General features: G+C 38.8%; 1 protein-coding gene across 1 annotated transcript in view; it reads right to left on the bottom strand.

Annotated features, from left to right (window-relative positions):
- MIB1 (MIB E3 ubiquitin protein ligase 1) overlaps positions 1-19,200 on the bottom strand; it is a 134,008-nt gene extending 114,808 nt beyond the window's left edge. Inside the window, exon 1 of the mRNA XM_026496075.4 lies at positions 13,280-19,200. Coding sequence (XP_026351860.1) covers positions 13,280-13,508 — 229 coding nt within the window. The 5' untranslated portion in view covers positions 13,509-19,200. The remainder of the gene's footprint in view (positions 1-13,279) is intronic.
- Between the last annotated feature and the right edge of the window lie 5,513 nt (positions 19,201-24,713).

Here is a 24,713-nt window from a genome sequence, read left to right on the forward strand (position 1 = left end):
AACAAAGCACTTCAACATGTAACAAGAATACCTAAATTATCACTTCCCATAATAGCAAAAGAAAAAAGTAAACAATAGTTCACTAACAAAAGAATGGAAACATATTTGGTATAGAATGGAACACCTAAAATTAATGCTCATTAGTCACACAACGTGAATGAATCCTTCAACCATAATGCTGATTTTTTTTAATTATCTAAGAATACAAAATGATGCAAATAAAGTACTATATATTGTTTACAGGTACATAAAAACACAGCACAAATGTTAAAAAAAAACCATAAAAATGATAAACTTCTGGGTAACAGTTACCCTAGGAGAGGAGTGAAGGGAATGAAATTGGATAGACGTACACATGGTGTTTTGTTTCTAGATGGGTTCACCAGTATTTATCACTCATAATCTACTTGGATATCTTATATATTAAATGATAAATTTTAAAACATTTTTAAAGTTAAAAAAATCTTAATAGACTAATATGACACCTAGTTAATCCTCTAAATTTGTGCCCTAATTGAAAGATTTCACCTAACATAAAAAAAAGAATTTACAAGTCATTAGATAGGATTTAAATGTAATTACTTATTGTGGCATTAACTGTTGACGTCATTCAACCAAACAAGAAATCCTATTTCTGCATTCAACTTTAACCTCAAATCAATGTGACAAAAAGTAATACAGAGATTAAAGAGGGTTAAACCAACTATAGAATGCATCTTATTCTCCCTGAACCTTCAAACTACTTACTGGTTTAGAAATTGTCTCAACAATAATCAAAATTCCTAATGAGGGGTAAGGCCTTTGTGACCCGTCAGCTGGTTGGTATATTCCACATTCCCTTCTCTTGAGAAATACTAAGTTAATGAAAATAAGATTGTTATTATATTAACAATACTAGCCACTACACATTACCACATCAAGCTAATGTGCTTTACACACACCTTATTTAAACCTTCCCAACAACACTAAAAGCTGGACATTATGATCCCCACGTAAAGATGAAGGTATTAAGGCTCAGATAAGTAACCTACCTGAAGTCATACAACATTAGTCGGTGGCAGGCTCAAATTCAAACCTAGGTGGGTCTGACTACAAAGCTTGGCCCTCTTAAGGTCTTTGCTCCACCAGAGTTTTTTCTCCATGTGATCGCATTTAAAGAATAATAACGTGGGGCGCCTGGGTGGCACAGCAGTTAACCGTCTGCCTTCGGCTCAGGGTGTGATCCCGGCGTTATGGGATCGAGCCCCACATCAGGCTCCTCCACTATGAGCCTGCTTCTTCCTCTCCCACTCCCCCTGCTTGTGTTCCCTCTCTCACTGGCTGTTCTCTTTCCTGTCGAATAAATAAATAAAATCTTTAAAAAAATAAATAAAGAAAGAATAATAAAGAATAATAACGTATCTAGGGCATCATGTTCCCCATTCAAGCTACTAGATTCAAAATACTGTAAGTTATCAAGTCCTATTCTACTAGTCAAATAAATCTCAAAGAGATACACTTTAAAAATTGAAAAGATTATCTACTTTTTAGTTGATTTCAACAATGTAGCAGAGTGAAACATCACTACTTCAAGTACAACCAACTCTTGTTACACTTTAAGAAAATGTCTCTGAAGGCATCTCACCAAAATCTACAACTCCATCATATCTTTTCTGTTGGACAAGTTATTCTCATCTATTTTTGCATGCTCTACTACTCTACTATATTATAAGTTTGCAATAATAAAATTACAGTCATGCCAAACACAGTCTAAACGAAAGAAACAAGTTATCAAAATAGGCATACACTTGACACTTTTAGTGGTATATTTGTTATTTTTAGCATTTGTTGCATAGGGGTAGAAAGTTAACGAGGTCAAACAAAATTAAGAATTTAACACTTTTTTCCTGCTAAACAATAAAAATTCACTATTTCACTTTAGAAGCAAAACACGTGTCTGTGTACCTTGACATACTCCCACTTCATTTTACACATAAAGAAGTATGGCTCAAAGAGATTAATGTTATAAAGTTAAAAAAATAAAAAAGACTGACAAACCTAGATTTTTTTTCTTAAAGATTTTATTTATTTATTTAACAGAGAGACAGCCAGCGAGAGAGGGAACACAGGCAGTGGGATTGGGAGAGGAAGAAGCAGACTCCCTGCTGAGCAGGGAGCAGGATGGAGGCTCTATCCCAGGACTCTGGAGTCATGACCTGAGCCAAAGCCAGAGCTTAACTGATTGAGCCACCCAGGAGCCCTGACAAACCCAGATTTTAATCTCCACCATCAACTTATTACTTGTGAAATCTTAGACAAGCTAGTTCATTTCTCATAGCCTGTTTTCTCATCAGTAAAATAAAGGCTATCAAATAACTTTTTATCAGGATTAAATGAGAAAGAGCATATAAAACACTTAGCATAGTGCCTGATACATGACTGGAGTTCATGAAATATTAGTCTACTCCCCTAACAGTCTTACTTGATAAAATCTAAAATGAACAAATAGGGGCGCCTGGGTGGCGCAGTCGTTAAGCGTCTGCCTTCGGCTCAGGGTGTGATCCCAGCGTTCTGGGATCGAGCCCCACATCAGGCTCCTCTGCTAGGAGCCTGCTTCTTCCTCTCCTACTCCCCCTGCTTGTGTTCCCTCTCTCGCTGGCTGTCTCTCTCTGTCAAATAAATAAATAAAATCTTTAAAAAAAATAAAATAAAATAAAATAAAATGAACAAATAATCTTAATTTCCCTACTAAACTAATGCATTTTCCACTACTTCATGAACAGAGACTCGGGAAACGGGTGAGCAAGGCACCATAATCTTAACTATTACAATTCCAAGCTGTTATGATTTATTATCATCAGCCTTAAAAACTCTTTAAAAATCAAATAACGATTTTTTAAAATAAAAGTTTCCATCCCATTTCTTGACTTTTTAGGAACAAAATTATCATCAAGAAAATAAATCTACCCCTGGAGAAAACCAAATACTCATATCATGAGTGTGTTTACAGAATATAAACTAATTCTAACCAATGCAACTATCTACAGAGGTTAACGTACTTTAAAAAAAAAAAAAAGTATTCCAAAATGAATGTCTGGACTATCTGCTGTTGTTTCCTTACCTCCTCCACTAAGTGAAATACCACCTTAACTTAGTTGTGTTCTATCAATTCATTTGTAAGCCAGTTGTATAGAATTCAGAACCCATTTTCCCTCCAAAACAAAGTTTTAAAGATAACTTAAATACCAGACTATTTCACAAGAACCTGTTTACACAGAGCTATGGGCATACAAAGATAAAAACTGTTAAAACTGATAACTCTCACAAAGTTAGCTTAGAGGGAATACACCTCAACACAATAAAGCTCATTTATAGGGCGCCTGGGTGGCTCAATTGGTTAAGTGTCTGCCTTCCACTCAGATGGTGATCCCAGGGTTCTGAGACTGAGCCCCATGTAGGGCTCCCTGCTCAGCGGGGAGCCTGCTTCTCCCTCTCCCTCTGCCACTCCCCCTGCTTGTACTCTCTCACTCTCTGTCAAATAAATAAAATCTTTTAAAATAATAAATAAATAAATAAATAAATAAATAAATAAATAAATAAATGTCACATGTGATAAACCCACAGCTAACATCATATTCAATACTCTAAGATCAGGAACAAGACAAAAATGTCCACTCTAGCCACTTTTATTCAACATAGTACTGAAAGTCCTAACCGCAGCCATCAGACAAGAAAAAGAAATAAAAGGAATCCAAATTGGTAAGGAATTTGTCATTATTTGCAGATGACATACCATATGTAGAAAACCCTAACAATGCCACCAAAAAACTATCAGGACTAATAAATGAATTCAGTAAAGCTGCAAGATGCAAAATTAATATACAGAAATCTGTTGCACTAATAACACTAATAATGAAGCAGCAGAAAGAGAAATTAACAAAACAATCCTGTTTACAATTTTATCAAAAGGAATAAAACACCTGCAGCAAATATATTGAACCAAGGAGGTGAAAGACTTGTACACTAAAAACTATAAGATACTGATGAAAGAAATTGAAAACAATAGAAAGAAACAAATAGAAACACTGTGCTCATAGACTGGAAAAATTAATGTTGTTAAAATGTCCATAATAACTAAAGTAATCCACTGATTTAATCCTTACCGAAATACCAATAGCATTTTTCACAGAAGTAAAACGAATAATCCTAAAATCGTATGGAACCACAAAAGATCCCAAATAGCCAAAGCAATCTTGAGGAGGAAGAAAGAAAGCTGAAGATATCACAATCCCAGATTTTAAGCTATAATACAAAGTTAAAGTAATCAAAACAGTACTGGTACTGGCATAAAAACAGACACTGATCAATGGAACAGAATAGAGTGTGCAGAAATAAACCCATGCTTATACAATTAATCTACAACAAAAGAGGCAAGAATATAAAAGGGGAAAAGACAGTCTCTTCAATAAATGTGTGTTGGGAAAACTAGACAGCTGCATGCAAAAGAATGAAACTGGACAATTTCTTATACCATACATAAAAATAAACTCAAACTAGATTAAAGACCTAAATATAAGACCCCAAATCATAGAACTTGTGAAAGAAAACATAGGCAGTAATCTCTTGGACATGGACTTTAGCAACATTTTTCTGGATATGTCATCTCAGGCAAAGGAAACATAATCAAAAATAAACTACTGGGACTACATCAAATTAAAAGGCTTTTACAGCAAAGGAAACCGTCAACAAAACAAAATGGCAAACTACTGAATGGGAGAAGATATTTACAAATGATATATCTGATAAAGGGTTAATATCATCCAAAATATATAAAGAACACATACAACTTAACATCAAAAACAATCCAATTTAAAAATAGGCAGAAGACCTGAATAGACATTTTTCAAAGAAGGCATACAGATGGCCAACAGACACATGAAAAGATGCTCAGCATCACTAATCATCCAGAAATGCAAATCAAAACAACAGTGAGATATCACCTCACACCAATCACTATGGCTAGTATCAAAAAGAAAATAACAAGTGTTGGAAAGGATGTGATGAAAAGGGAACCCTCATGCACTGCTGGTGGGAATGTAAGCTGGTACAACCAGCATGGAAAACAGTATGGAGGTTCCTCAAAAAATTAAAAATATAACTACCATATGATCCAGTAATTCCAGTGCTGGGTATTACTCAAAGAAAATGAAAGCACTAATTCAAAAAGATACATGCACCCCAATGTTTACTGCAGCATTATTTACAACACCCAAGCTACAGAAGCAACTTATATGTCTACTGACAGATGAATGGATAAAGATAATGTGGTATATATACACAATGGAAAATTACTCAGACATAAAAAAAAGAATGAAATCTTGCCAATCACAACAACATGGACGGGTCTACAGGGTAGTAGGCTAAGTAAAATAAGACACAGAAAGACAAATATCATATGATTTCATTTATACATGAAACCTAAAAAAAGAAAAAGGAACAAACAAAAAACAACAACAAATAAGGGAAAGAGACTCATAAACATTACAGGACAAACTAGTGGTTGCGAAAAGGGAGAGGTGTAGGAGAATAGGCAAAATAGGTGAAGGGGCTTAAGAGGTACAAATTTCCAGTTATAAAGTAAATAACACAGAGATGAAAAGTACAATGTAGAGGATATAGTCAGTAATACAGTAACAACTTTGGTGAGAGATGATAACTACATTCACAACGGTGAGCACCGAGTAATGACAGAATTGCTGAATCACTGCTGTATACCTGAAACTAATATAACATTGTATGTCAACTATATTTCAATTTAAAAATAATGAAAATTGTTGCTATGTTCCTAAGTCCAATGGAGGAATGTTCTATCACTGTAATCCAGACATGATGGTAAAAGAGGCAAGCTAAATGATGTGGGGACATATGAAAATGTGAGTAAAGAAATGGGTTTAAGAAGGCAAGGAGGAGTGGTGCCTGGGTGACTCAGTTGGTTAAGCAGCTGCCTTCAACTCAGGTCACCATCTCAGGGTGCTGGGATGGAGCCCCACTTTAGGCTCTCTGCTCAGCAGGGAGTCTGCTTCTCCCTCTCTCTCTGCTGTTCCTCTGCTTGTGGTCTTTCTCTCGTTCTCTCTCAAATAAAATCTTTAGGGAAAAAAAAATATAAGGAGGAATATTCTTTTTTTTAAAAAGCCATTTTCCTATAGGTACTTAAAATGCATAAGTTTCCTCGAGGTGACTTAGAGCAATGGTTTCCAAAGCGAGGTATACAACTCAGGAGATACAGCACATGATCCTTTGAAATGCAAGAGAAAATGGAAGTCCACAATGTCTTATCAATAATTACAAACTGTACGTGTGTTTGTAAGTTAGCAGCAAACTCACTTAGTGATAAACCCCAATCTGAACAAAAGGCTATATATAGTAGGTAGTCTTTATTATCCCCTTAGGATAATAATTCATATGCTTCCCTGCAGAAATATTAATTTATTTGATTACATGGTGCCACTGTGGACTTCAAAGTGGGTGTTATGTACTGTGTTGCAAACATACCATATTATAGTTCTAAAATCCAAAAGTATAAACTCGTCCCAAGCATTCTAAAAAAGGGGTTGTGGACTTTCACTGAAACTTTTACTTTTATATTTATTTTTTTCCTAAAAATCTAAGAATGAAATTAAGTTTTACTAACTATAAATTAGTCAGCTGACAACTAGCACCCTCAGTGGGCCTGTACAAAAACTCACACATCACACAGGGGACACAGGTGTACTGAAGGTCAGTGAGAGACTGAGAAGCAGGGCCCACCACCGTTGCTCACCTCTGGCATATTAAGACATGCTGCAGCTTTTTTGTGCCTAATTAAGTGGATTTGTGGAATGCATGTTAATGACACAAAACAACATGTTGTTGATTATATTGAGACAAACTGCTTAAGATGCAAAATTAAGAATGAGTTCCATATTTTTCATTTACAAAATAAATGAAAAATAAATGTTTCAAAATTGCACACATTTTCTGGGATGAAAAGTAGCTGTTAGTGGTATGCTCCTTATAAGATTTTTTAATTATACCCATTTAATGTGTCCCAGGTAGAAATGATGCGAGAAAATAAGTGCTGCCCAAAAGAAACTAGAGTAAGCAAGGTGAAAACTGGTATTTGGAGATGTTTCCATCATTATATGGTTTTTAATACCAAAATGATGTGTATCCCCAATAAATTTTCATATTCATATCCTTAAAAGAAAATATTTTACTTCATTTTAAATTCAGTAAATTCGGAATTCATGGATTCAAAATATAAAAGTGAAACACCTTCCAATTCATACATAAGAAATGATTAGCCTCAGAAAAGATGGAAAATTACTAGCTAAATTTCAATAAAAATTTTACTTAACTGGTAATAGAATAGAAAAATAAGATTAAGATTTAGTAAACTGTATTAGTTAGGGTCCAGTTAGGACTGGTCAGGACACCAATCCCCCACTTCTAGAAATGGGGAAACAATGAAAAAAAATGAGATTACTAAAATATAAGAGGCTTAAAAAAAGTGTCCCACAGGGCTAGGGCTAGGACCCAGGCCTTAATGAAAGGGTCATGACCAGCTGCTGCTGGTGTCAATGAGTGGGGGCACGCTGAGGATATTTCTGGTTATACTGGAACTAAGTAAACTGGAATCAAATATTGACACTGAAATCCTGCTGGATAAGATGATACCAAAAGGAAGCAAGCAAAACAGAAAAGAACACGTTCCTTTTCCCACTCCAGCCTTCCAGTCTCCTTAGAGCGTCCCCTATTGGCAGAACCAACTAGGATCCAGCTGGCAAAAAAGAAGATGCAGAGTGCTACCCCAGCTTCACAAGGTAGAATACAGAGAGAGTGGGTTTGAAGCCAAGACGCAAGAGCTTAAAACCAGCATAACATACTCAGAAATGCACTTCTTCCCTTTGGATCAATTATCCATCTTTGTGAGGTCTCCTAAAAGCTACAGCATCTAGCAAAATCAAGAACAGACGCAAATTCAATTTAGAATCAGATTTGATTTACTAACATATTCAACTAAGACTTTCAAAAAATGAAGAAAAATCATATTGCTCTCAATTTTTAAAAAAAGAATATTCTGATGAGAAGCAAAATAACAAAATATCACCCTGACGGTTGGATCCTTTCAGTCCAGGTATTTATCCTTTCTCTACATACATTTTACCATAATTTTTCAGTATTTAAAAGTTACAAAAAAGCATAGTATTATCTACAGTATCGCTTTGAAACCTACTTTTTTACTCAACAAATATTTGGTAAATATACACTAATTCTTTCACCTTAACTGCTAATATGTTATTGTATGAGACTCATGTAACATGACATACAAATTACTCTACGTAAAAACTCTAAGTAGTTAACAAATTATTGCTTTTATAAACAATACTGCAATGAATTTCTTTATATACACCTTTCTATGGATTTGTGCCTGAGGATCTCATGGATATACACTTAGAAGATTTTCTAAGTTGCAGAATACGTGCACTGTCAAGTTTACGAGACTGCCAAACTGCTTCTTAAAATGGTTGTATCAATTTACTGTCCCACCAATAACCTGAGAGCTCTGATTTCTCATATTCTGCATCAATACATACTATTTTTAGGCTTTCAATTTTTGTCACTCTGACTGGAGTGAAAGATATCTTTTTTTAATTTGTATTTCCAGGTTAGCTGGTTAGCTGTATGAATAGTTATTAGCTCTTTACTATTAACATCAAATCAAATTTTCGAAGCTAGAAGAAAATTTGTATCTAAAATGATCTAATCCATTTATCTCATACATAAAGGGAAAAGCCAGCTAGCTGGCTTCTAAGTGAAAATTTTCTCCCACACTTGGTAATGTAATTTACCAGCTACCAACACCTATGTTGACCCTAACCATACACTTGCAAGCAAATATTAATAGGTTGATTTTTCTCATTAAACAAAAGAAGCTTTACAGACAAGATAAGATTTCAGTAATCTGAATATTGGGTAAGATCTGATAGTTAAGTAGATATGACAATATCGTATCTTCTCCCAAAGGCACAGCTTGGCTTCAACAGTGTACGATGACTGGAACTTTGAGCTGCTGTTTAGAACAAAGAAAATGTAAAAGATTAAGAACCCTGATAAAGTAAAAAAATAATACCACAAGAGTAAAGACAGACAATCTGGAGCTGGAGAATTCGACAGCCTCACATGCAGCTCAATTACTATATGCAATAGTAACTGAGAATGTAGATTGGATCCTGGACCAGAAAAAGGACATGAGTGGGCCAAATTTGGAATTTGAATAAGGTCTGTAGATTAGTTAATAGTATTGTACTAATTTATTTTTCTGGTTTCAATAATTGTACTTTGTAAGATATTAATACTTGAAGAAAATGAACAAGGGGCAAAAAAGGGGACTCTTTTTACTAGTTTTGTAATTTTTGTAAACCTAAAATTATTTCAGAAAGGTTAAATTTATTTTTATTTTAACTATGATGTAAATAAATATCAAGTACTGTATACAATATTTAATAAATCTTGAGAATGTAATAAAGTACCAATAGACATCAATTATCAAATATTTTGAAGAAAAAAGAGAAAAGAAAATTGAAAATTGAAATATTATAGTCCTGGGGTAAAATCAGATCTACGAGCTTGTAATTTGTTCAATCCTTTAAGGAAAAAAAAAATACTGAAGATATTAAATCATAGAAATTAAAATACATTTCAATAGCATTGCATAAGAAGGCCAGCTACCCTGCATCTAGAAATGCTTTTAAAATGTCTGTTAAAAGAATCAGATGAGCAAGATGAATTATTACACACAACAAATTAAACATGTAAAATTATCTTGTAAATTAAACTGAGATTTTAAAACAATTACCTCTAAAAACATCTGCTTTTATATAAGATAATGAAACTATTTATGACAGATATACTTCACACCACAAAGCACAGACAACATCAACATCCCTTCAAAAACTGCTATAGTATAGGATTTGTTACACTTTACCCTAGAAAGATATTTAAATTTCCTCATAAACCTGCAATTACTGATACCAAGACGACTCCAAATTACTGAGTTGTGGTCAAACTTCAGCTTGAGCTAGCAAGATCAAATTTTAAGAGCCTGCAGAAACAGGTATATGCCTCATTCAGTGTAAAATGTCAGAGTGTGAAGTGGTAAAATGTCTCTGGACAGCAATTAGTCAATATCTATCAAAATGTTAAATATGTGTACCCCCTGATGCAGCATTTCCACAACAGAAGTACTCAGCACATATGCATAGGATTATTCACTGCCATCATTGTAAATAAGAAGACCTGAAACAATATAAACGCCCATCAAGAAAGCACTGGTTAAAGAGATGATGACACCCAGTCACTGGAATATTATGCAGTTATGAAAGAATAAGGTAGACCTACATGTGCTAACGTGGAACAATTTCCGATATGTACTATTAAGTGAAAGAAACAAAAGTGCAGAAGAGAATATAGTTTATTACCATTTGTGCTTTAAAAAGGTAGATTTACAGTATATTGATAAATATGTTTGCAATAAATAGAGTATGTAAGAATACACAGGAAACTGATAACAATGACTGTCCCTTTCCGTACTGTTGAATCTTTTCCTTTGGACATGCATATACATCTTTCTCAATGTTTAAATAACCAGCTATGAAACACAATTTTATGAATTATCTGTTCAAAAAAAAAACTGAGTTGACTTGTTGCTGCCAATAACAATTATGAATCCATTTCAGATTTGTTAGGCTTTGTCAAACTCAATCATCAAGCCACAGAAGTAGCTTATTTATGAATTAACTCAAAATGTAATAGACTTTAAAGTTAAGATGTGAAACCATAAAACTCCTAAAAGAAAACATAGGCAGTAAGCTCTTTAATAATGATTTTGGCAATGATTTTTTTGGACTTGACACCAAAAGCAAAAGCAACAAAAGCAAAAATAAACAAGTGGGACTACATCAAACTAAAAAGTCACTGCACAGTAAAGGAAGCCATCAACAAAATGAAAGAGCAACCTACTGAATGGGAGAAAATACTTGCAAATAATACACATAAGGGATTAATATCTAAAATACATAAAGAACTCATACAATTCAACAGCAGAAAAACCAATCTGATTAAAAAATGGACAGAGGATCTGAATATTTTTTCAACAAAGATACAGATGGCCATGGGGTGCCTGGGTGGCTCAGTCGTTAAGCGTCTGCCTTTGGCTCAGGTCATGATCCCAGGGTCCTAGGATCGAGTCCCATGTCAGGCTCCCTGCTCAGCAGGAAGCCTGCTTCTCCCTCTCCCACTCCCCCTGTTCCCTCTCTCGCTGTGTCTCTCTCTGTCCAATAAATAAATAAAATCTTTAAAAAAATAAATACAGACGGCCAACAGACAAATGAAAAAATGTTCAACATCACTAATCAACATAAAAATGCAAATCAAAACCACAATGAGATATCACCTCACGCTTGTTAGAATGGCTACTATCAAAAAGACAAGAAATAGCAAGGATTGGCAAGGATGTGGACAAAACTAAGGATGTTTACTGTTGGTGGGAACGTAAACTGGTACAGTATGGAGGTTCCTCAAAAGATTAAAAATAGAACTACCATATGATCAGGCAATACTTCTGGGTATCTACCCAAAGAAATGAAAACACTAACTCAAAAACATATATGCATCCTCATGTTCACTGCAGCATTATTTACAATAGCCAAGACAAGGAAACAACCTAAAAGTCAATCGATGGATGAATGGATAAAGAAAATGTGCCATATATGTGTGTGTGTATGTGTATATATATTATACATACACACACACATATAAAATGGAATATGACTCAACCATAAAAAAATTAAGCCCTGCCATTTGCAACAACATGGATGCATCTCGAGAACACTGTGCCAAGTGAAATAAAACAGAGAAAGACATATACCATATGATCTCATTTATACAGGAAATCTCAAAAAAATAAATAAATAAAGCTCATAGATACAAAGAATAGATTGGTGGTTGCCAAAGGTGGGAGTAAGCAAAATGGATGAAGGGTGTCAAAAGGCACAAACTTCCAGTTATAAAATAAATGTCTTGGGATGTTATGTACAGCATGGTGACTACAATTAATAACACTGTGTTGCATATTGGAAAGTTGGTAAGACAGTAAATCTTAAAAGTTCTCATTACAAAGGGAAAAAAATTTTATTAACTATGTATGATGATGGATGCTAACTAGACTTACTGTGATAATCATTTTGCAATATATATAAATATCAAATCACGTTGTACACGGAAAACTGACATATGTCAACAATACCTCAATTTTTAAAAATAGCTTATTTATGCATTCTGAAAAGTAACAAATTTTAAATTTGAACTACTTTCTACTAAATAGAGTATCATGGGCAATTCTGTAAAAATGTTTTTGATTAAAGTAATCCAACGAAATAAGGTTAGATCTTTATTTTATGAGCACAAGCCTTCAGTTTCCCACCTTACATAAAAATACTAGAGTCAATAACAAACAGATTCCTGAAATTTGTGAATCAAGGACCTTGACTCATTGTGCATGAATGGGTAAGTCTCTGATACAATTTTACATACAAGATGGAATATTAACTACAAAAAAATCAGTGTCTAATCCACTTGGAAAAGGTATTTAACACAGGAAATGGTTCAACAGCTTAGACTGTTTTTCCCTCTATTAGTAATGAAACAATTTAGATGAAAAATCATTCTACAAGCTCTCAATTAACATTCAGCTACTGAACTCCAAGTCTTTCTATGTATTACAGGGGGCAATACATACTTATACATACATACATACATACATACATACATACATACATGGTATCTCAACAAATTCGAGCTACCAGAGGCCCCTCGGCAATTGTAACCCGACAACTAAACACCATATGGCTAGGCAAGCCTCTCTTCAGACAGTTATCACTCGGTGGCTGATTAATTTCAATGGCTTATTAGACAGGCCTCTCCAGACTCTCCCTAGAGAAGGAGGAGGGGAACAGTCTGTTGTCTTCCCGGTGCTTTGTGCCTTCTAGGCTTGAAAGCATCCTGGTGACGGTGCTGCCATCATTTCCCGTGGGGGTAGCGGGGTCTTTTCTGCAAGTTTTTGTCTACCAGGTACTGAACCTAAAATCTCTTTGGTTCTCTCCCTTCCCACCGCGGGCTTCTCCCAGGAAGCCCGACGACCTCCCGGTCTCGCCCCTTCCCCGCACGCGCGCAGGCCCGGGGCCAGGGGGCTAAGACTTACCCGTGGGCGCGCTGTCCAGGATGCGCAGGTCGTAGGCCCCGGAGCAGCGGTAGTTGGCGGCGGTGCCGTTGTCCCACACCACCACCACCTCCTCGGGGCTCTCGAAGCTCCGGACCGTGCCCACATGACCCTCGCCGCCGTCCTGCTTTCCCCACTTCCAGTCCGGGCCGCGCACTACCCGGGCCCCGACCCCTTCCACCATCACCCGGTTATTCCGGGAGTTACTCATCGGGGCCCGGGCGGTGGGCTCCGCCGCTGCCGCCGCCGCCGCCGCCGGGGGGCCCGTGAGGGAGTTGGGCCCGGGCCGGACTCTCGGCGCCGGCGGGAGCGGCAGCGAGCCCCGGGGGACGTGGGAGTAACTCACGGGGGCGGCGGCGCGGTCCCCGCCAAGCCCACAACCGCCCTCCAGCCGTCGCCGCCGCCGCCGCGCCCCCCGCTCGGACTGGAGGCCGGACCGCAGCGGCTCAGAGGCGGCGGAGGCGGGCGGGCAGAGGGGAGGGGGCCGTGGGCGGGGACTCCCCCGCTTCCTCCGGGCTCCCCGGCCGGGCTACAGCGACGGCCGCCAGGAAACCACGCTCTCCCCCGGCCGGGAGCGCGGGGAGCGCAGGGGGCCGGGGGAGGCTAGCCCGGGGGAGACGGCGAAGGCGGCGGGGAGCAAGCTTAACTGCCGGCCTTTTTTCTCCCCTAGCCCCTCGCTCCGGGGTGGGCGCCCGACTGCCGGCGCCGCCTCCTCCCCCGTGGGCAGCGGTGGTACCTCCCGGCGTCCGGCGAGCGCCCGGGCCCACTGGCCCCCTTCTCTCTGCCCCCGCGCACGCCGCCGCGCTCCGCCCCGCCACAGAGTCCCCGCCGGGCGAGAGCGGCTCCACATCCGGATACTGACGCACCCAAGGCCGGAGCAGCACCTTCCCTGACTAGGAGGGGGAGCCTCAGCTACAGTTGGGCGAAAAGGGTTTTGGAGAGTCGCGCGACTGGAGAAAGAAAGGAAAAGAAAATCGATCCCTAAGCGTCTCTCCGGGGGGCCCGATGAGAGTGCGCATGCGCCGGGTCCGGAAAGCGCGCGGGGGGCGGGGAGTGACGGCCAGCCCGAGGTTGAGGCGCTGGAGGGGCGATTCAATGGGGTTGTGGCCTGCGGGTGGTGCGGCGCGCCCCATTGGCTGTGAGGAAAGGGGCGGAGCAAGAAATCCGTCCCATTGGTCCGAAGGCGGGGCTGGAGGAAATCTAGATGAGGATGGGGTACGACACCGCGGGCACTGAAACCAGGTAGTTATTACGAGGTCAGTCTTTTTTTAAGTTCTAGTGTATCTAGGTGTACAGTGTGGACTTAGGATTCCGCGTTGTTTTAATCTTCTTTTTTAACAGGATCGGAAGTAGGACATAATAGCACAGATTAAGGGCGACGTGTATTTATGTGTGTGTGAATTGCAAACATTTCAAACCCGAGTGGGTGATTAGGGATGTATTTTTAAGCTGAGTGAAATGGTGTTGAGTGTGAGCTACGTGCAAAGTCCTTTGAAAGGTGTGTCTTGCCTTCCTGCGGAGTCAGGGTGCTAAGTAGACTCCAAACAGTACAAGCTCCTGAGAGAGTTTACATGTACCTTGCCCATCGATAACCCCCTCCACCCTAGATGTGATTCAGCCCTTAAATGCAAAAGACAACCTTGTAAGGAAAATAAGAGTACTGTAAGAGTGGCTTCTGGCTGCTGTTACTTAAATGACATTATGGTGTGTAGGATTTTTTTTTTTTAAGATTTTATTTATTTGACAGAGATAGAGACAGCCAGTGAGAGAGGGAACACAAGCAGGGGGAGTGGGAGAGGAAGAAGCAGGCTCATAGCTGAAGAGCCTGATGTGGGGCTCGATCCCGCAACGCTGGAATCACGCCCTGAGCCGAAGGCGTTTACCGCTGTGCCACCCAGGCACCCCTATGGTGTGTAGGATTTAAAACCATTGTTGTTCAGCCCACCATGGAGGCATTGCTAGCATAAACTGTTGCTTTTTCTGAGAGTCACAGGAGCACGAATACTCCAACAGAATCAAATAGCCAAGTGGAAAGACAATAATCAAGTGGAAAGAAAGGAGGTGTAAACTGTGACCAATTAATTATTATGTAGTAAAATATTCTTAATTTTTCATGTAAATAAAGCTGAGGAAAATACCAATATGGAATCCTAAAGACCAAATAGAGCTAATTTGAGAGACTAACCAAGATTTAAAATATTTGTTCAGAATAGGCCAGCCAAATTTCCAGTCTGTTTCAAAAATATTTTCACCCCAGAAATTTTAATGTGCTATTGCCAGAGCTACTCAATAGCAGCTATTCAATTAAGGGCACTATTAGTATTCCTGCTTTGCTAACTCTTCATTCTCTCTCTAGGATCTTTTATGGTTTCCTTCCTTTCATGATAACCAATTAGATTAATCAATTGAATTAATAAGCTGATAAAAAGATTTTGGAGGGGCACCCAACTCTTGATCTCAGCTCAGGTCTTGATCTCAGGAGTCATGAGTTAAAGCCCCACATTGGGCTCCATGCTAGGTGTGGAGCCTACTTAAAAAAAAAAAAAAAAAGATTTTGGAAAAAAATATAACTACTACACAAGTTATACTTATGGTTGACTTTGTAAAGTAAGTTGATTCAAGTAAAGGCCAATTCATCATAGTGCAACCTTACATTTTACATCAAGCACAGCATATTAATGGCTTTCCACATATTTAATTGTATTTAGCTCACCCAGGAGTTTTATACTTACTAAGACATAATCTAGTATTTAGAAAGGCTTTTGTTTTTGACACCAAAGATTAGTTATAAGAACTTTGAATTTTATTTGTCCTTAAAATGAAAAGGGATCTTAAGAAATGATCTGCATCTGTTGCAGATCAGCATCTGTTGACCCAGTGGTTTTCTTTTCTTTTCTCCCTAGCCACACCACAGACCCTGTTCTTATCCTGTACATTTGATCAATAAAGGGTGTTAGGTAGTGAAGCAATATAGCAAGGCTAGAGTCCGCCTGTAGTCTTTCCTTCCTCCCTTTGCAGGTGCTCTACAGGAACTATTCAAAACCTCTGGAGTATAAGTGAGCATAAAGTATGAAACCTCAAATTAGCCCCATCACCATATTCGATAAAAAGAAAATGAAGTCAGGACTGATTAAATAGTAGCTTGTCCAGGATTACCAAGGAAGTTAAGACATACAGCTCAGACTATAATCCGTCTGATACTGTATGTATTTCTTTATATTAAACACTCTCTTATCCATCCATCCCCTTACTAGATATATTGTGACTTTATAACACTGTCATGTTGCTACCTCTATTTCAAGACTACTAAATATAGTTTGCCAGGGGTCTCTAAATGATTTCAATTATATATCCTTTCAGTACAAAATTTTTGAACATGTACTTCCAATATATTTTTGAACATGTATTTTCATTGAACATGTCCAATATTTTTGAACATGTACTTCGAATATATGTAATTATGTATGCACAAATTATATGTGTACTACCATGTTATAGGTATAATAAAATATACTCAAAAATCAAAATTATAGGCATACCTCAGGGATATTGCAGGTTTAGTTCCAAATCACCAAATTAAGCAAGTGTTGCAATAAAGTGAGTCAAATGAATTTTTTGTTTTCCCGTGCATATAAAAGTTATGTTTACACTATATCGTAGGCCTTTAAGTGTGTGATAGCATTACATCTAAATAAATGTACATACCCTGATTTAAAAAGTACTTTATTGCTAAAAAAAAATGCTAACCATCATTTGAACTTTCAGGGAGTTATAATCTTGCTGGTGGAAGGTCTTGCCTCTACATTGATAGCTGCTGATTGATCGGGATAGTGGTTGCTAAAGGTTCAGGTGGCTGTGGCAATTCCTTAAATTAAGACAGCAATGAAGTTTTCTGCATCTGTTGACTCTTCCCTTTCACAAAAATTGCTCGGTAGCATGCAGTGCTGTTTGATAGCATTTTACCCAGAGGGGAAGTTATTTCAAAATTAGAGTCCTCTCAATGAGCAGTAATATTTTGAAAAAATCTTTTTTTTTTTTTCTGAGCAGATCTCAAAAGTAGCCTTAATATTCTGTAAACCATGTTATAAACAGATGTGAGGTCATCCAGGCTTCATTGTTCCCTTTATAGAGCATGGGCTGAGTAGATTCAGCAAAATTCTTCAGAGCCCTAGGATTGTCAGAATGGTCAATGACATTGGCTTCAACTTAAAGTCACCAGCTGCAGTAGCCCCTAACAAGACAGTCAGCCTGTCGTTAAAAGCTTTGAAGCCGGGCATTGAGTGCTTCTCTCTAGCTGTGAAAAGTCTGAATAGCATCTTCTTCCAATGGAAGGCTGTTTGTCCGTATTGAAATATTGTTTGGTGTAGCCGCCTTCATTAATGATCTCACCAAGACCTTCCGGATCACCTGCTGCAGCTTTTACAACGGTACCTGCAGCTTCACCTTGCATTTTGATGTCACGGAGACGGCTTCTTCACATAAACCTCATGAACTAACGTCTGCTAGCTCCAAACCTTTTTTCTGTAAGTTCCTCACCTCTCTCAGCCTTCACAGAATTGAAGAGAGTCAGGGCTTTGCTCAGGATTAGGCTTCAACACAAGGGAATGCTGTGGCTGGTTTATTTTCTATCCAGACCACTCACACTTTCTCCAGCCCAGCCATAAAGCGGTTTCATTTTCTTATCATTTGTGTGTTCACAGATTTAGCACTTTTAATTTCCTTCAGAAACTTTTCCTTTGCGTTCACAACTTGGCTAACTGGTGAAAAAAGCCTAGCTTTCAACCTATCTCAGCTTTCAACATGCCTTCCTCACTAAAGTGAATCATTTCTAGCTTTTGATTTAAAGTGAGAGATGTGTGACTCTCCCTTTCACTTGAACACTTAGAGGTCACTGTAGGGTTATTAATTGGTCCACTTTCACTATTGTTGTGTCTCAAAGAATAGGGAGGTGCCTAGGAGAGGGAGAGAAATGGAGGAACAGCTGGTCAGTGGAGCAGTCAGATCACACACGTTTGTCAATGAAGTTCACCATCTCTGTGGGTACAGTCTGTGTGGTAACATCAAAGGTCACTGATCACAGATCACCATAACAAATAAAATAATGATGAAAAAAATATGAAATATTGTGAGAGGTACCAAAATGTGACACAGAGACATGAAGTGAGCAAATGATGTTGGAAAAAATGGCACCAAGGGACTTGCCCAGCACAGCGGTTGCCACAAACCTTCGATTTGTTAAAAAAAAAAAAAAAAAAGGCAATGTCTGTGAAGTATAATAAAGCAAAGTGCACTAAAACAAGGTATGCCTGTAAAAGACGGTAAGATACAAAATACCCGGAAAAATTGGCATACTTTCTTTCCTTATTGCACTAGATCATCTTCTGTATCCCTAGATGTTTAAATTGGTATTCTCCAAAGTAGACGCACTCCACTTTGGAGACCACTGTGTCATATATGTGTCTGTCACGTTTAGAACCCCGTTATTTTGCACATATATTTGTTTATCTGCCCATTTGTTCAGAAACATTTAGGGTCATTCAAAACTAGTAAAATTTTTATTCTAAACGTAAGTAAGATAAAATAAATAAATTCTTGCCCCAGAAATAAAGCGGTTTTGTTTTTCACCTACTATTCTTACTACTGTGAATGAATTTCTGGCTGCTTTACAATTTATAAAAATGTATAATATTTGGAGAGAAACTATATTAGTTAAAGTAATGCTACTGCTATAACAAATAGACCAGCCGAAGGTATGCTGCTACTACTGCTTGGCGAGAGCAATATGCTTGTGAGGCTACTTGTCAAGTGTTACTGAGAAAAAAGCACTTGCCGCATCAACAGCTGCAAAAGCTGGGGCTGCAGGTTCATACGCTCCCTTAAAGAGGCCACATAGAAAAAGTAAAAATAAAGAGGACACATCTAAAACAGCTATAATTTAGTCACTACCTGATAACATTTACAATAATACACAAGAGCCAGCTTCCTTTCCAAGCTAAACAGCAGGTTAAATAGGGAAGTGACAGGAATCACTACCCGCATTTTTCAAGTCTCTGATGGTGGCTCCAATCTCTGTAATCCCTCCAGGAATGTGGTTAATGCTTCTGGTTGATTGTCGTGGTAAGAAAAGGCAATTACAGAACTTCCATTAGGACTTTCTACTATTATGTTTCACTCCATAGATTGGGGAGCCAGTATCCATATTCTTCCAGTTGCCGGGTTTGTCTATTCCAACTACGCATTCAGAAATCATACCATGTGGGGCGCCTGGGTGGCACAGTGGTTAAGCGTCTGCCTTTGGCTCAGGGCGTGATCCCGGCGTTGTGGGATCGAGCCCCACATCGGGCTCCTCTGCTGTGAGCCTGCTTCTTCCTCTCCCACTCCCCCTGCTTGTGTTCCCTCTCTCGCTGGCTGTCTCTATCTCTGTTGAATAAATAAATAAAATCTTTAAAAAAAAAAAAAGAAAGAAAGAAATCATACAATGTACTAGATCCCAAACTGGATTAACCATGTGATGTTCATGACCACCACTCTGACCAATGGATTTTAATGGCTTGACCGCCCGCCCATAGGGATTGGCATACTCATAGCTAATATATACGAACATCTAAAAGGGAAATTTCCCTTTTCCTCAGGCCCCTAACTCTGGAAAATGATAGTTGGTTCCTTTTGTGAAGAAAAAACGGGGAAGGAAGATTATAGGATAAGGTTTTGGCTGTGTCACAGGGTCCGTTCTCACGAAGACCCTCCTTTTCTCCCTTCAAGGTCCTGTGAAATGGCTTACATTCATACACTGGATAAAAGGCCATGGCTCATGCGGTAACTCAAGTCAGGTCTCTGTCAACTAGAACTAGGATTTTTCTGATTGTACGGATAAAAAAATTACTTAAGGAAGCTGCCCACCTATTTAATTCACCATGATTGAATTGCCACCGCCAGCAACCTATGTAAATTAACACATTCTGATTGCCACTCTGGTCCTATTGCCCTTTTTTAGTAACTGCATTCACCTAGTCTCTGATGGTTAAGCATTGATACCTGGCTTCTGTTACTCTGGCATGAAATCAAGGAACCCATTTCAATGGTGAAATCTCCCACCATCATCCCTGATATGCAGATGGAAGCTGTCAATGAGCTTTTTAAAGATGCTGGTGATCCCCTCATCAGCGCAGTTCTCAATGTCTTAATGAAGAATGTCCTCTGGGATAACTTTCCTGCTCCTGAAGCTTTTGGGTTCCTTCCTTGAAATATACCAGGGACGCTCTGACATCTCAGCCTACTGAAAGTAAGCCACCATTAAGTTCAGTTTTCAGTCAACCAAACTGCTGCTTGAGCGACACGTTGTATCAGAAAACTCTGATAAGTGCTCCCACGTTGATCAGTTCAGCCCAGTCCAAAGTTAAGTTCTGTTCCTTTTTGTCAGCACTTAAAAAATTCATTCCCACACATATTTTCATGTCTCTGACAATATGAATTTCCAAAATCTTGCAATGGGAGGTGGGGGGGCGGGGCTATCTTCTCCCAGGTCAGACAAGGAACTGCTTCAGATGACTAACCGCAGTGTCTTCACTCAAGGAGAGGCTAGTCTCCACAGACACAAGAAGAAGGAATGTTTTGGTTGGCAAAGAAGTCATCAGGAGAATGAAATACTATTGTTCCATAAAAAAGAACAAACAATGCACACAATAACTTGGATGGATCTTGAAGGGTTACATAGTGTAGAATTCCATTTATAGAACATTCTTAAAGTGACAACATTGTAGTGCTAGATAACATATCAGTGGTTGCCAGGGATAGAGTTGTGGGAAGGGCATGACTATTAATGGCTAACACAATAGTTTTCTTGTGGTGATGGAACAGTTCTGAACCCTGGTTATGATGAGTTACTCAAATCCACACATATGATAAAATGTCATAGAACTGTACATCCATCAAGAAAGGAGTGCCTATAAAACTAGCAAAATCTGAAGGAGGTCTGTACCTGAGTTAGTAATATTGTACCAAAGTTAGTTTCCTACTTTTTACAGGGTACTAAGGTTATCATTGGAGGAAACCAGGCAAAGGGTACACAGGAACTCTGTACTATTTTTGCAACTTATATGAGTCTTAAACTATCTTAAAATAAGAAGAAAGAGGGATGTCTGGGTGGCTCAGTCAGTTAAGTATCTGCCTTCGGTTTAGGTCATGATCCCAGCGTTCTGGGATTGAGCCCCACATCAGGCTCCTTGCTCCGTGGGGAGCCTGCTTCTCCCTCTGCCTGCTGCTCCCCCTACTTATGCACTCACTCTCTCCATCTCTGACAAATAAAATCTTTTAAAAAATAAGAAGAAAGAAAGAAAAAAAGGAGGGAAGAAGGAAAGAAGGAAGGAAGGGGAACCTAAAGGGGACATAGAGATTCAAGTTTCTCAGATTTATCTGAATTCACCCAAATGCCTTCATTCTAAGTCTCAGAGTCCCACTTTTTCCCAATCTATGCCCCAACTTTTACAGAGAAGGGATTCTGGTCCTCAATGATACTGCATGAGTTAACAAACCCTGATACTTCCTTGCTTCTCTCCTTCTAGACTTCTTTCATATGAAATAATAAATATCCTTCTTGTTTAGTTATTTTTGTTACTTGAAGTTGACAACAGTCCTAATTCAAATTCCTGACTCATAAATAGATATATTACTTAACAAATTTACTCTTTAGTGATCACTCTTTAATGATACTCTTCCTTTTTAAAAAAAAAATTTTTAATTATCTTGAAGAAACAGACTCCACATTTTATTGACAGCCACTTTTTTTTATAAGATTTTGTTTATTAATTTGAGAGAGAGAATGAGAGAGCACAAGCAGTGGGAGAGGCAGAAAGAGAAGCCCCAATACTCTTCCTTTCTAAAATTATTTTCTTCTGGGGTGCCTGGATGGCTTAGTCGGTTAAGCATCTGACTTTGGCTCAGGTCCCGATCTCAGGATCCGGGGATCAAGTCCCACGTTGGGCTCCCTGCTTAGCGGGGAGTCTGCTTCTCCCTCTCCCTCTGATTCTCTTCCCACTGTGCTCTCTCTCTCTCTGTCTCAAATAAATAAATCTTAAAAATAAATAATTTTTTTCTAAACAAAACAAAACCTCAATTCAAATTGGCTTAACCAAAAAGGGAAAACTGTTAGGTCATATACATGAAAAAGATAAAAGTTCCAGATTAATATGTATATTGACTCAGAAACTCAAGCAACACTTTTTATGATTCAGGTTTTTTCCAGTTCTCATTTCTTTTTCCTTTTCTTGGCTTCCTTTATAGTCACCAACTAGACTCAAGCTCCTGGCTTCATTCATCTTACTGCTAGAAGTTCCAGCATAAAGAGGTCCCCCACTCTCTCCCAACAGTCTCAGCAGAAGTCTCCTTGTGAGACAATGACTGAACATGATCACGCACCTAGCTTTGACTCAAAGTCCGAGGCCATGATAGGTCTGGGTTTCACGTCACTTTTTTTGGTAAAGATTTTCTTTATTTATCTATCTTCGAGAGAGAGCATGAGTGGGGGAAGGAGCAGAGGGGGAGAGAGAGGGGCAAGCAGACTCTGCGCTGAGCGCTGAGCACAGAGCCTGACACAGTGTTCCATCTCATGACCCGGAGATAACAACCTGAGCCGAAACCAAGAGTCAATGCCCAACTCACTGAGCCCCCCAGGAGCCCCTCATGTCACTCTTAAGTTTGGTGTGGTTTCAGCTCTACCAGAAGCACACGGTCTAAAAGTAGAAGCAAGGATACCAGTACCAAAGAAAGTGAGTAAATGCTCAAGAAAAAATGTTTTGGAAAATGAATACTAATGATTATGTTGGAACATATCATGCAGTGCTTCAGCTAGAATTGCTCGAATTCTGAAACAGATTTAGAGGATATCATCTGAAGTTAGATCATGGCAGCCTTTTGATGTGGTAGAATGAAACAATGTGGTAGAATGAAATGAGGAAGTCAGGCGACTTTAGTTCTAGCTTAACACTGAGGCTTACCAACTCTGTGAGCTTCAGGAAATCACCTAAGTTTTCTGGTCCTCAGTTGCTTAATGTATAAGACCAAGGAGTTAATAATTTTGTACATATAGATATAATGGTTCTTGGTTCATTTTTTAAATATATCCTACATGCATACTTTTGAGAAGTGCCAAGAGTTGGTGTCAGAGGAGTCATAGCAAACACATCTGCGGCCAAACTTGTCAGAAATGCAAGCATATCAGGGGCCATAATCTTAGCCCTGTGTGACAGGCTGGCTCTCGAAGGTGCTCTGCACAGAAATTGGAACAGTATCAGCCCCCCTACACTCCTTGCCTGTCAGGATCTGTCTCGGAGCTATGACAAACTTGCATCATTCCCACCAATTTGTACCAGCACCTCAGATCCCAAACAACAAATAAAACTTCTTTTCCTTGCCCTCCCAAATTAGATTTGCCAACAGTAAGAACTTGAGTAATGCAACAAAACTCTTCCGAAAGATTTGTTTTTTCCCACAAAGATTTGATAGAGCAATTGTTCCCTTCCCGTTGGCCTGTGGTCAGACGTTCAACCTATAAATTTCAGCAATTCCTCATGTTACCATGAACCTTTGTGAGTGCTCCCAGGCATTCCATCACAGAAAAAGATGTGAACTGACAGAGTCCAATTATAATTCTAGTGCCAAACTATACAAACTTTCTCTCATCTATAACTTCTTTACTTCTAAGATCTACCGCACTTACAACATTTCACTGGAATATTCTATCTAAGAGATGAAACTTTCTAGAGATGGATGGTGGTGATGGTTGCATACCCATGTGGACGTAGTTAATGCCACTGAACTGCACACTTAAAAAGAGTTAAAAAGATAAATTTAATGTTATGTTTTACTACAGTAAAAACAAAAATTACAATATAACCCAGCAATTCCACTCCTATATGTATACCCAAAAGAATCGTGGAGAGGGGTTGGGGAGTTGGGCAAGATGGGTGAAGGGGAGTGGGAGATACAGGCTTCCAGTTAGAGAATGAATAAGTCATGGGAAGAAAAGGCAGAGCACAAGGAATATAGTCAATGATGTTGTAATAGTGATGTACGGGGACAGATGGCAGCTACATTTGTGGTGAGCATGGCATGAGGTATAAACTTATCAAATCCCTATGTTGTGTACCTGAAACTCATGTAACATTGCATGTCAACTATACTCAAATAAAAAAAGAAGGAAGTTGAAAGTAGGTACTCAAACAGGCATTTGTATGACAATGTTCACTGCAGTATTATTCCCAACAGCCAAAAGGTGGAAACAACACATGTGTTCATCAATAGATAAATGATAAACAAAATGTGGTATATAGACACAATGGAATATTATTTTGCCTTAAAAAGAAATGAAGTTCTGGGGTGCCTGGGTGGCACAGCGGTTAAGCGTCTGCCTTCGGCTCAG

Source organism: Ursus arctos, unplaced genomic scaffold (genome assembly GCF_023065955.2).
Source record: "Ursus arctos isolate Adak ecotype North America unplaced genomic scaffold, UrsArc2.0 scaffold_17, whole genome shotgun sequence".
In the NCBI taxonomy this organism is placed as follows: Eukaryota; Metazoa; Chordata; class Mammalia; order Carnivora; family Ursidae; genus Ursus; species Ursus arctos.